Raw genomic sequence first — 12870 nt, 5'->3', positions numbered from 1 at the left:
AGACTACGGCAGCCCCTTGATCCAGCAATCCGACCCCGAGTCGGACATCTTCGTCTCCGCAGCCCGACCCCGAGTCGGACATCTCTCGACAACGACAGGCTATTCCCCAGAGGCACGCCGCGGCCCTCTGCTCCACTACACCCAGCAACGGTCGTATCCGGCGCTGCTCCACGATCCCCTGTAACAGCCGTACAAAGCGGAGCTCCACTACGCCCTGTCATGGCCGTACCCAGCGCTGCCCCACGACGCCCTGTAACGGCCATGTCAGTGGCAGCTCCATCGTGCTACACGATGACCAACCCCCCAAAAGGACCCCCCAGCCTGGTATATATGCGGCTGGGGGGAGAAGGGGGGGTAAGCAAGAACTTCCAGAGCATTCTCTTACTTGCTACTATTATCTCTCCTTCTCCTCCAATCTCCTCTGACTTGATCGTCGGAGGGCCCCCACTACCCCAGTGGTGGTGCGAGGCTTGCTTGCAGGTTTCCCGGTGGAAGGTGGAGCGCAATCAACACCAACCAAGGCAACTCAAACGGAACCCCGTTCACACCGCTGTGCCAATCGTTCTCGGTTTGGACCACCAGCAACAATTATAATTAAAAAAATCAAATACTTGAAAATAAATTTTCTAGGCTACCAACAATTCAAATCAACCAATGGCTTAGGTACTCTTTTTTTATTTTATTTTGAAAGTAGATCATAATTGTCATCATTTTTCTTTGGATTTGGAGCTAAAATATAGGAGTTCCATCTATGCTATAAATACACTACATTCTCATCAAAAAATCAACCCTAGAATTCATGTTTCTTAGTAATGTGATCACCGTGACAAGAGCCAACTCTTGCCAAGCCAAAACATCTTATGCAACAAATATCCATTTATAGCTTAACACATAAAAGTCCAACAATTAAGTTCAAATCCCAAATTCACATTTTTTATTTTTTTTAATTTGTTGAATGTGCATCGCCTGACTGTGTACTGCTTACTGATGAAAATTATGTTTTAAAAACTACATATCGATTTATTTAGAGGTGTATGTTAACTTATTAGATGATTAATTTATTTGTTATATATAATCTAGTCAAATAATATATATTATAAAAATAAAGAAAAAAAAAGATACTGTATTTTTTTAATCACAGAACAAACTGGTAACCAAAATAAATAATTTTTAATTTTTTTTTTTTAAGGTGGATATCAAAAAAATATGATAACATAAAAAGTTCATCGTATTTTTTTTATTTCGTACCCCTTTTTTTTGGGTGAAATTTCGTACCCGTTTTTGTTCCAATAACTTCCGTCACGTTTAGCCGGGGGCGACCGTGCTGGCCACCACGTGTACGCTTACCGTGCTAGACACGTAGTCGTCTTCTTTCCGAGCCTCCAGCCTCGAAGTCCGAACCAGAACTCGGTAACCCCCTCTCATGCTATAAATATCACCCATTACCGCTTGCAACCTTGGGCGTGTCTTATCATATCCAGATCGCTAAATCCGCAGATAATTTGCAGAAATTCCGGCAAGGTAAAAATTACTGGTCAATAAAGTCTCAGCGAATTTAATTGTCTGTCTCATGTTCGATTTGATATCCAAACGTTAAACTGCTGCTAGATCTGAACAATTTAACCCTGAATACTCCATAAACCTTCATAGGAGAAAAGAGGGGTTTCCGCTTGTTAGATATTGGCAACTCTTGAAGGATTTTTATAAGGTTTAAAGATCTGGAATAGATCGGATCTGAGGTCATGGAATCGATCTATGAATTCATGGGCGGTCGCATTGGGCCATTTGATCCTAAATTGCAGCTTTTGTGCTTGAATTTTCTTAAAATAGCAAAATATTTGTAGATCTGCACATAATGATTGTGTTCTGCCTTGCCTGTTTCTATTTTGAGAGATTACTTGTCTGATTCATGCTGTTATTTACTGTTTACACTCTGTTTGGTTATGTAGTTTCAGCTGAGCAAATTTTAGTTGGTTATAGGATAGATTCTCTGTTTTAAGTCAACTAAAATAGTAAATAGTTTCTGTATTTAGTTATTTGGTTAGCTGGTTTGGAATAATTTCTATTCTCAGATCCTGTAACATTCACAACTTTTTAGAGTTGTAATTTGGGTGAGGGAAGTCTGTCTCAGGATCTTATATATGCTTTTTAAATCCCTGAATGAGGCAGATCTCTTGGAAGTGTTAGAAGCACGAATACGGTCTGTTTCAGTCTGCTATCATAGTAATGGGATTGTGGGCATGAATTTATTCTTATTTTCTTTGGTTTGTTTGTTTTGTTCAAGAATTTGTGTAGTTCAGTTTAATCAATGGTTTATATTAAATATGTCCATCTATATAGTTTTAGGTCTAAGGAATTCCTTTTTTCTCTTACAAAAGCATATTTGATCAGAGATATTATTTTCTTGTCTTAAATTCTGTTCTAAATCTAATCTGTTCCCCTTAGCGCAAAGGATATCATCTCATAACGGGCGAATTGGTTGGTTATAGAGATATTGGACCATTGTTTGTTTATGATTTGTTGTGTCTGGCTTTCTGCATAATTATCTATCATGTTTCCTGTGTCCATAGATGCACTATGCAGTTGTATTTTATTTATTGGTTGTTAGCTGCTGCTACGGGCAATCTAAAAATGATGCATCTTAGGAATTTTCCTTTTGAGACTATCCTACATGTGATAGTTGCATGGATATCTCTTTGAGATATGGTTTTTTATTAACTAGAAATGCTAATCTTAGTCTGCATTTGAATATTCTTGGATCTTCTAAGACTCTAATACATCATGTATGTTCCTTTACTTGATCAGATTAAATGGTGTAAATTGCAAGCAGGTTCATCATAAATCATTTCTTTATTCGCTCACATCAAAAACTTCTGAAAGTTTTCGCTTATGTAGCTGTTTTACTTGCATTGCATATATAATATATTAAAAAAAGAAATAAAAAGTTTAGGCATAAGTTGCGAGTTATTCATAGAGCATTTGAGGAACTGCATCATTTCACAGGATCATACTTTTGGTGAGACATCATGGTGATGTCTAGGTTTTTAACTGTTTTCAAAATTATGGAACTAGAATAGCTCTTACAGCATTCAGTGTTCTTTCTTTTAAGCTTTTATTTTGTAGCACCTACTAAATCATTTTATTTCTTTATGTTCCATTTAATAGAAACAGTTGCTGAGTGGGTAAAGATCAATGAGCACCATGGCAGTATCATCTGGGGCAGCAGCAAGGTCTGCGCTCAACCCAAATGCTCCGCTTTATATCCCCACAGCATTTCAGCTGGTGGAGGATTTCTCCCCTGAGTGGTGGGAGCTGGTGAAGACAACCACATGGTTCCGGGATCACTGGCTCCAGCAGCACCAGGAGCAAGAAACTTTTGATGGCGATGATGAGGAAGATGTTGCAAATCTGCTTCCAGACTCTTTCGATCTTGGCCTCATGGATGAGTTGTCCATTCTCGAGGCAGAATTTGAAGCAGCAGCTTACTACCAAACTGTGGGTGCTGAAGAACTGGTTTCTGATATTCAGAAGAAAGAGAAGCTAAAGCCTGGTAGGTAGTTCTGCTTTATGAAATGCATTGTAACATGTTCAAGTCTAGATGCTGCCATATGTGATTACTAGAGTATTATGCATTTATATAATTGTTGGCTTGGGTAGTGGTGTTCTAATACTTATGCTAATCTCTGGATATAGGCTTGGAGAGTGATGCAGAGACAGTGATCAGGAGTCTGAACTTGAAATCACCAAAGAATGGCGGGGTTAGACCTGTTGTGGAACCGGCCATGTATCGGGAGAAGGCATTGCAGTGCGTGAGCCCAAAGTGCAGCCCTTGCCGCATCATTCATCAGCCCCATTGAGAACTTACGGCTGCTGCCTTTGCGGTGGTGGAAAGCAGTCCATGTCTAGGGTCTCGATGCAACTTTAATGTACCTTTGTATGGGACTAAAATGCAGCACATAGTATTGTCCAGTTCTTGTTCAGGCACTGTGTTCATCCAATTTAGCTCTGAGAAAGAAAACAGAAAAGTATGTAATGTAAAATAGAGAAAAAAAAGTTGTAGTTTAGTTCAGGAAAAAGAAGACCCATCATGTGCAATTTTTGTTGGATATTTTTCCATTGCTCCAAATGTTCATGAGACTGTCTTTGAGGACTCCCCCATCCCCACCTAAAAAGAAAGAAGAGTGGGAAAAGCCCTAAATGCATGTTGGAGTTTTTTGTATGCCCATTCTTTTCTTCTCTGAGGCCAAATTTAAGGCTGATGTAATATGCAGGTAACCATGTTGCTACATTGCATATCATTAATTAATATAAGTTCTTTTAGGAAATGTACCATTTGTCATCTCTTTTTCAAAAAGAATCTTTTTTAAATGCAATAATCAATCAAGTTTTTTTTTATATTATTTTCTCTTTCATTTTGCAAGGACGAAATATTTTATTAGGATGCTTGTGTATTGCTATGATGATTGTTCTCAAATCTCAATCCACATAGCCAAGAAGAAAAGGGCAGAGAAGATGAAGGGGATATCCTTCCTCTCTCTTGGATGTACCAGGGAGGAAAAGAAAGAGAACAGAGAAAGGGAAGGGAGCATTACTTCAGGTAGAAGGATTTCTTAAAGATCCACACAAGTGTTTTCTCTTCATTTCTCTCCCGTTTTCTTCTCAATAATTATCAAAATGAAGGATCTTGACTCTCATAAATTTGCATCTCCAAATCATTCAAATCCAAATCAAGATGACCTGGAATTTATGAATAGCTCTTAATCCACTCCCTACCGTTCATCATTCTCTCTGTTGCTGCCAAAATTTGTAGACAATTCAACATAAAGGGAGGTGGACAGGACAAGGCTTAGGCAAGCCAATAGCAAAGCACTACAATTAGAAGAGTGTATATATCTCAGCAGCAAAGAAAGATCCCTCTTATATTAATTACTCCATCAGCACTAGCAACAGGGCACATGTTCTCGAGAAAATAATCCCCATAGCATCCATAAGTTTTATCAGAATCATAAGCAATTAACAATCTTCTTCACATACCGCAGATTATCCGACTTTAGGTATGGACGGTGGCCAGCAGCCTTCGGCGCAAATTGCAGATGACCTCAACTTTAGGTATCTAACTAAATATGAAAGTGATGAGAAGAAGCACCTTAAAAGGAGACATCCACTGGTGTATAAACCCCCATCTACTTTATCTCCAAAGTGGCAAAGAGCTTTTTGCAATATGTTTTGGGACACAAATCTCCAAAGAGATATGCACAACTAAAAGCAAATGAAAAAGAGAAACCCTTATCCTGCCTCAAAAGAACAAGCTTATCCTCCTGGATTGAGCTTGTACGAGTTAAGCACAGGTGGACAAAACTTGTCCACCATACTGCATCATTGTCGTGTAAACTCTTTCAAAATGGATCATTTGTTGTTCAAGTTATTCAGTGCCTATAAATAATCTAATGAGTAGCCAATAACGCAGCGCTATTTAACCATAGCATGGCAGCCTTTCCATCAGCTATAATGCAAATAGCAGTGAAGAAAAGAGTCATTTAATCCATAATCACCTTTCAAGATACGGCATAAATCCTCGAGCGCAATATGAGGCATCAGATAACAAATGATGGTGTGCCGAAGAGTACGTGAGTTGCTGACTTCTTTAATTCTTAACCAACGTGCTTTTAGTTGTTCTACTTGTAACAAGATCAACCAGAAGGGGAGCTCGCTGATCATTTTTAGAAGAGAGCTTGCTGACTTCTTAACTTTGCTTAAGATCACTTTTGCATCAAATTACGCCCTCAATACCCCGGCACAAAGTAAAATGTGAAGACCGTTCAGCACTTTTAATCACAGAGTCTACAATTGGACACTCCTAGATTTGATGGCGGCCTTCTCTTTGCTAAGTGATACTCCTAGAAACTCCAAAGCCTCTACCCAAGCCCTCCCAAACTTGGCTGCTGGATATCCAAATGCGTCTATTTGTCGAGTAACCAATTGACCCCAATATGGGTGGCCTAGACCATGCACATTTGGTGGATCATAATGATTGAAATGAGTCAAAATGACTGGAATGAGTCAAGAAAATGACCAAGTTAATTAAATAAATAATTTGCATGGACGAATTCGTACTCAAAACCTCCAGCAAATCTGAGCTCTAATATTATGTCGAGTAACTAATTGATCCTAAAAGTTTAAGCTGATAGGAAGGGGATCAACAATGTATATTAGGTTTAACACTATTTCGATCATCACCAACAATTTTCAAGTTATGTTGCTGCCTTTCCCGACAGCAGCCTCCTTTGCCTTGGGCATAAACTCTAAGCTCAAGGCTACTGTCACACCCCCACCTCCGCGGGGCACGTGCGGCACCCAGTGACCACGTGGGAGCCACATGAGGGGAGACTGCGGGGCTTCCCTGCCAGATATTATCTGGTTCCGGGGCCCACATGCATGCCGCACGCACCGCTCAGATTCCCCCCCGGTTTTGTTTTCCACCCAAAACGCGTCTGCATGATTTGAAGATACCCGCCTCATATGCCCAGGCTCCGGATCAAGTCTTTCCGATGTGGGACTATTGGGCCTCATACCCTTCCCACCATCGAACAAGAGCCGTCCTTGGCTTTGATGCCAAATGTCACGCCCCCGTCTTCGCGGGGCACGTGCGGCACCTAGTGCCCACGTAGGGGCCACATGAGGGGGGACCGCGAGGTTATCCTGTCAGATACTGTCCGGTTTCGGGGCCCGCACGCACCGCTCAGATCCCTCTCCGGTTTTGTTTTCCACCCAAAATGCGTTTGCAGGATTTGGAGATACCCACCTCATATGCCCAGGCTCCGGACCGAATCTTTCCAATGTGGAACTATTGGGCCTCACAGCTACATCCATTGCTCACCATGCCCACAATAGTACTGCAGCCAAAGGTTCATATTGCCCACAATTCTCCTCTGCTTCATCACTCACCAGTCGCCCTATTTTAATAACTGCAATTATTTTTATTAGGATCCCTAAATTGCCTCAAGTCCAAGTCCTTCCTTCACTGTCAACTACAAGTATATTATGCAGTGGACCTACTGAGTGCCTAAGAAAACTTGGATGATGGCATCGGTAACAATTGCAGACATAGTAGAATTGGATGTACCTGGTCTTTTTCTTCAGCTGTCTTCCTCCTCTTATGCACTTGAATAGTATTCCTGTTTTCATTATCCTATAGACCATGAAGTGCAGACAGTAAGACAATCAGAAGATTCCTGTTTCTTGTTTTTTTACTGGATCCATGGCTCATTTAACTTTCAAGGCCAAATTTAGTTTAGTAGCACTCGGCGGATATGTTTATTTAGACTTTCCGCTGAGCTTTAGAAACAGATTGTCATGTAGCATTCTGCCAATTAACTTACATTCATCTGATTTATACTATATAGAAAACCAGCAAAAGGGCCTTGTTCCAGCCATCTATCTTTCAAAATTCCTGAACTTCCATTCCCAATTAACCATAAAATTTCCAACATAATGCCAATGCCAATAAGTTGTAAGAGAATCACAGGATAAATGGCAGCCTTCCCAACTTGCATACCATTTAGTTGTGAGGTTATACAAAGTGCTAATGCTTTGGCTAACCATAAACCTTCAAAAATCGCTGGTTGTTTCAATGTTTTATGCATTTGTTGGCCATATAAATCTTCAAAATCATGCAGCCAAATATTCAAGGGATTATCAAAGCATATTTCTGAAATCTATTGTCATATATTTTTTATTAAATGATTACCAGAGTATATTCTTCGGATATTTTAAGGGATTACCAAAACATATTTCAAGGGATTATCAAAGCATATTCCCGAAATATATTGTCATATATTTTCTATTAAATGATTACCAGAGTATATTCTTGGGATATTTGTGGAATCTACTAAAATAACGTTAAAAGTATATATAGACCTTCTCACCATTATAAGTTGAGAGAGAATTTCTTTACCCGTTTTTTTTTTCCTACAGTACTTAACTTACAGAAATCATTAATTTCCAATATCCAGTGTGAATTTCTTTATTCGTCCACACTAAAGAGCCTTTTGATGTCCCGTCCTCTTCTTAAAAAAGAAGAAAAGAAATCACCTAATGTGATTAAGACTTACCTTATCCTGGAATAAGGAAAGTGGCAAGAGCTTTTCAATGATCATTGTTGTCATGAGCCTCTCGGACAAGCTGTTGATAGCTTCTTCAAAAAAAAAAAAAAAGGCATGGTTCTACAGCTGAAAGAATTGATATCTAGCCGACGCTGCCTTACACTCCAGTCTTCAGTGACCATCAGCCTTGTAAATATGCTTCTCTTCCCAGCAACTTCAGCACCAAAGAATCTTTCTAATGCTGACACTTTTAATTCTTCATCACCACCCTTGTGACACCCACCAATATTAAATCACCAATACAACACTTACTTCATTTGTGCTCCAACTCCTACGCCCCATGTTGCATGTATATTAACAGGCCGTCTGCCTGCTTTGCCTATTAAACCAACCCCCCCGCCTAAGTCCCCACTGTAAGAGCTCATGTTGACCAACCAAGATTCTATTTCATTTCCCACTTTCCCTTCATCTCATGCTACAAATCTTTTGATTCTTGTGCCCTAACGTTGTCGTTACTCCTCCACTTTCATTCCTTGCTACTAGTTATTGGAACACAGAGACAGTCAAAAAGACAAAGCTATGTGCATTCGTCGAGCAAAAAATTTTGGTGCTGATCCTCTCATTTATTCCAATAATCACTTTGTCATAATTGTTGTTGAATTATGTTCATGTCAATCTTTTATGATGAACAGAGAATATTATTAGTTCGACTCCTGATCACTGGAATCCATAGGGTCAATAAATGCGCCATGGCCCCTTTGAAGGCGTAGCGTAGACTACTTTCATTCCACTTTCATTTATTTATATAGTCCTTATGCGCGTACAGTCCTTTTGCGCTACGCTAGGACGCTCATATCCGTTGCTTGCATTCTTCCTCCCTCTAAGGAGCAGGAAAAGCTTTGTCATGGAAAGGTTTGTACCATAGTTTTCTTCCATCCACACACACAAGGCAAAAGCAGTACCATCAACAACACACAAATGACAGGAACAAACCTATCTCCTGAACATGTTATGATTCAATTGCCAATAGCTGTTAGCTCAGCTGGCGGTTGTTGGCAATCTTCTCTCTAAATGAGAGGTCTCGGGTTTTAATGCTTGAACGTAACTCTTGCTGAAGCAGCAACAAGATCTGTGCAAAAAGCAAGTCTTTCATTCTATATCTAGTAGGAATTTTGGATGAAGCACAGAACAAGAAGTTCAAGGGTAATCTGACAATGAGAAGCTCTCAATCAATTCAATTGCCTTTAGTGAACGATGCTTGATGAGTCTAGGCAGATGCAGATCCACGAGACATGCCATGTTAAATGGAAATCATGCAATTCTTTCATTAAATCCAATCTGACAGAGCTTACAGAATGACCTGATTTTGTTTGGCTGGCCGAGAAGATCAACCCATCAAACACCAACAAACAAACCAACCCCAAAACTTGAGTTTCCAATGGGATTGTAGCAAATTTTACTTGTGGGATTGTGTCTAAAGCATCACTACAAAATATTTTTAAGCAACAGAACAACCCCCACATGGAATGTAGCATAACCAAACCAATCAACAGCCATACACCAGCTCTCTCAATTCATCCTTTCCTCTGCCGACCCTAACTGCTGCTTTTTCTTGAGTTGGGGCCAACATATGTACAAATCAAAAAAAAAAAGACCATTTTATGGAAATTAGTAGTCAATATAATATAAGCTTGACCGGTTACCACCATGGGAAACCCACAAATAATTTTCCTAATTTGGAAAAATAGAAGGAAGCATTTGATGCAAGGAATTGCAATAAATTATGCAGGCAAATTCTAGCCAAAAATCCATATTGAAACATGATTTCAATTTATAAACAATAGCAATTGAACAACCATATAAATTAACAATGAAGTTCGAGATAAGTAAAAGCTCCACAGAAAAATGAGAAAAGAAAGAAGAAGAACAGAAAATTGAAGAACAATGACTCTCTCCTTCCTTTAGGTGCATGATGTATGTCTATGATACAGATTCACAGAACCATATAAGCTAGGCCGGCTTGTAAGTCTTCTCCACCATTTTCCTGAACTCTGCATGAAAGAAAGGTTGGAAACATTAGAAAATTGTTTTTGTGACCTTTTGCTTTCTAAGATCACATCCATACACACCTTCTTGATTGACCCAAAGCGCTGCAGCTTGAGCATTGAGAGGAGAATCATTGTTCGGTTCTGAAATCATCGTCACCACATAATTACTAAAATCACATAGCTTTTAAATCCTATGAATAGATGATTAAAGAGAAATTAATTACTTAAGAAATCAAAGTTACCTCCCAAAAGACTTTGAATTGAGAGCAGTATGGTTCTCACATCATATGCAGATGACCATTTATCCTGAAAGCCCCACGAACATCAGACTCGATTTAGTCATTTCTCAGCAGAAATAACAAATGAGTAGATCATTATCTAAGTAAAGAAATATTGATGATAAAAGTGATGAAACATGGCAAGATTCCTATATAGACCTGAAGTATATCCAAGCAGATGGCTCCATTGAGATCAACATTGGGATGGAAGCACACGTTTTCGAACTTGACCTTTGGAGGCTTGAAAGGGTAATCAGTAGGGAAAGAGAGAGAGAGCTTGTAGATCATTCCCTCATAAACAGTGTCTATGCTCCCAGTGATGGTCCCTTTCCAGCAGAAGATGTTGTCTCCCTCTGGAAAAGCTGATATTCCTGGATCTCCGCACATCTGAAGACCAAGAAGCCATAAAAGGAATCATTATAAGACATCAAACATACCAGGTTGCAGAGACTGATAGTAGCACAAAAACAAAAAAAAAAAAATCTGAGAAGAGCACTAACTAAAGTATAATTTGGAGGGGGGTGGGATGGGCAAAAGTGATCTTTTTCTTACCATTAGAGCCATCAGTTCTGACTGCAGCCTGTTTGCACAAATCAAACAGAAGAAAAAGTTTTATCAATAGAGAGAACATAACATAACAGGAGGCACTAGATGATATATGAAACTTATTCTCTCAAAAAAGATACATGACAAACTTATTTAAATGAAGCGAAAAAGTAAGACATTACCATCTCAGAAAAGAGAGGAAACAAAATAGTTAACAAACAAAACTGAAGACCAAAATGTTTAAGAAAAATTCAACAGAACTGTAGACTGTTCTGAAGAAGCTTTAGATTAATTAAAATGAAAAAAGTATAAAAGCTCTATCCAGGAAGAACCATATCATAGGTCTAGCAAGAATTAGCCCTTCCATCCACAGCCTAAAGACTAAAATGGTTTGCTTCAGAGAAAGTAAACAATAAAGAATTCCCATCCACAGCCTAAAGCCTAAGGTGGATCTAAGAAAATTCTTTTTCAGTGAATCATCTCATGGAGTTTGGTGAAAAATAAACATACGAGAAGAGATATTGACGCATGGTCGAGCAAAGAAAAAGAATAATCCTAAAAAGATCCAAAATCCATAAACATAAAAAATTAAAAATAAAATCTTCATCCTTTTGTTATGGATTAAGGGGATAAAAAGCCCATACAACAATTAAACCAAAAGAAAACCATAAACAGAAAAGAAATAAAAAAAGGTCCATCAGGAATCCTCTCTTTTTTTTTATGAAAAGTAGGGGGGGAACAAAGAGCTTCCCCCAAGATTTATTACGGAGGATGAATTACAACCATCAGGAATCCACTCAAAAAAAAAAAAAGGCCCATCAAGAGTTCTAAAAAGAAAAGAAATAGATTATAACTCGGATGGAAAAAGATCAAAAATATATTAGATGGGACAAGAAGAAGAGATGAAGACCTCTTCAAGACGGACTGGCCATCGGGGCCCTTGGCAACATGGAGAGACTGTTTGGTGGCGGTGGTGGCTGATGGAGCCGGGGCCGCCGGAGTGTTGGGGATGTTATCTTGGACATCTTGGTTCTCCCTCGGCATCTTCACTCACCTCCGCTTGTTTCAGAGCTGAGATAGTTCTGATCCACAAGAAGAAGAACCGCCGAGAGTGAGGCTGGATTTTGGTTGGCTTTGCCAAAGAAAGGAAGAAGAAGACGAGACTAATGGAGTTCAATCTCTTCTGCTGTCTCCGGAGGACCACAGAAGAAAGAACCAGAGAGCTAGAGATGAAGAGAAACGGGTGAGCATGGAGAGGACGGTTCCTCTAAGCGGGATTCTTAAACGCGTCTTTCCGAGAGGAAACAATGAACCTGACGGCCTTTTTCTGGATATTCCCAAAATATCTTTTTGGACCGTTGGTGGCAGGCCTGATTCGTTTTCTTTTTTCAAAATTAATCCACCAACGGCTAGTTTTATGAGCCGGGTTCTAGGAGCGCAAGGTTTGGGCTCTAGATTGAACCACATTACCCGAACTGATTGAACTATTATATTAAGATAATCTTTTTTTATTTTTTCTTTAGTCAAAAGTTTTCATGAAAGGAAAATGCAGTACTCTGTTGTTTCGTTGGACAAATTGGTATTACATGATATAAATGACATGAAAGAAATAAAAAAAAGGAAAACCTCCAATCGGAAGGAAGATCAATAATATACCTTTCAAAGACGTGTGATTAATATTTTCGGGACATTTCTTTGGCTGGAATTACAAGCCCCTTGTCATATTCTTGAACTTTTTCTTTGTCATTCTGGTACAAATTCACTATGGAAAATCTGTTTACAATTGAAATGGAAAACTCTTTCCCATAACGCTAGAGTCTTTTGGATTTACGGATAGCAGAGGGAGATAGAAAAGAGGAGGGGAGTCTTTCTATCCTCTCTCCCATTTCTATTATC

The 12870-nt window shown here is 39.3% G+C and overlaps 2 protein-coding genes across 3 annotated transcripts; one reads left to right on the top strand and one right to left on the bottom strand.

Moving 5' to 3' along the window:
- The first annotated feature begins 1382 nt into the window (after positions 1-1382).
- Positions 1383-4079, top strand: LOC103705601 (protein EARLY RESPONSIVE TO DEHYDRATION 15). Of its 2 annotated transcripts, XM_008789373.6 has the most exons (3): positions 1383-1521; positions 3166-3550; positions 3694-4079. In XM_008789373.6, exons 2-3 carry the CDS (start codon positions 3193-3195, stop codon positions 3855-3857), a joined length of 522 nt encoding a protein of 173 aa, XP_008787595.1. In that variant the 5' UTR covers positions 1383-1521; positions 3166-3192; the 3' UTR covers positions 3858-4079. The 2 variants fall into 2 exon arrangements, with proteins under 2 accessions (XP_008787595.1, XP_088558972.1); XM_088702846.2 differs by lacking the exon at positions 1383-1521 and having other exon boundaries at positions 3071-3550.
- A 5365-nt stretch (positions 4080-9444) lies between these two features.
- LOC103705660 (ubiquitin-conjugating enzyme E2 20-like) lies at positions 9445-12269 on the bottom strand. The gene is made up of 6 exons (XM_008789470.6): positions 11885-12269; positions 10981-11008; positions 10588-10815; positions 10393-10456; positions 10232-10291; positions 9445-10153 (listed from the first exon to the last, which is right to left on the bottom strand). The coding sequence occupies exons 1-6, from the start codon at positions 12016-12018 to the stop codon at positions 10113-10115; spliced, it is 555 nt and encodes a 184-aa protein (XP_008787692.2). The 5' UTR covers positions 12019-12269; the 3' UTR covers positions 9445-10112.
- Positions 12270-12870: the final 601 nt, after the last annotated feature.

Source organism: Phoenix dactylifera, chromosome 8 (assembly GCF_051530095.1).
Source record: "Phoenix dactylifera cultivar Ajwa chromosome 8, Ajwa_hap1_PhDact_Kaust_v1.1, whole genome shotgun sequence".
NCBI classification, from domain to species: domain Eukaryota; kingdom Viridiplantae; phylum Streptophyta; class Magnoliopsida; order Arecales; family Arecaceae; genus Phoenix; species Phoenix dactylifera.
The sequence above is the reverse complement of the archived record's forward strand: the minus strand, read 5'-3'. Positions and strand labels throughout refer to the sequence as shown.

Coding starts and splice junctions, on each gene's coding strand:
- LOC103705601 (XM_008789373.6), top strand. CDS start 3,193: ATGAGCACCATGGCAGTATCATCTGGGGCAGCAGCAAGGTCTGCGCTC. Junction 3,551..3,693: donor GAAAGAGAAGCTAAAGCCTG/GTAGGTAGTTCT, acceptor CTCTGGATATAG/GCTTGGAGAGTGATGCAGAG.
- LOC103705660 (XM_008789470.6), bottom strand. CDS start 12,018: ATGCCGAGGGAGAACCAAGATGTCCAAGATAACATCCCCAACACTCCG. Junction 11,009..11,884: donor GGCCAGTCCGTCTTGAAGAG/GTCTTCATCTCT, acceptor TTGTGCAAACAG/GCTGCAGTCAGAACTGATGG. Junction 10,154..10,231: donor GCTTTGGGTCAATCAAGAAG/GTGTGTATGGAT, acceptor TCTTTCATGCAG/AGTTCAGGAAAATGGTGGAG.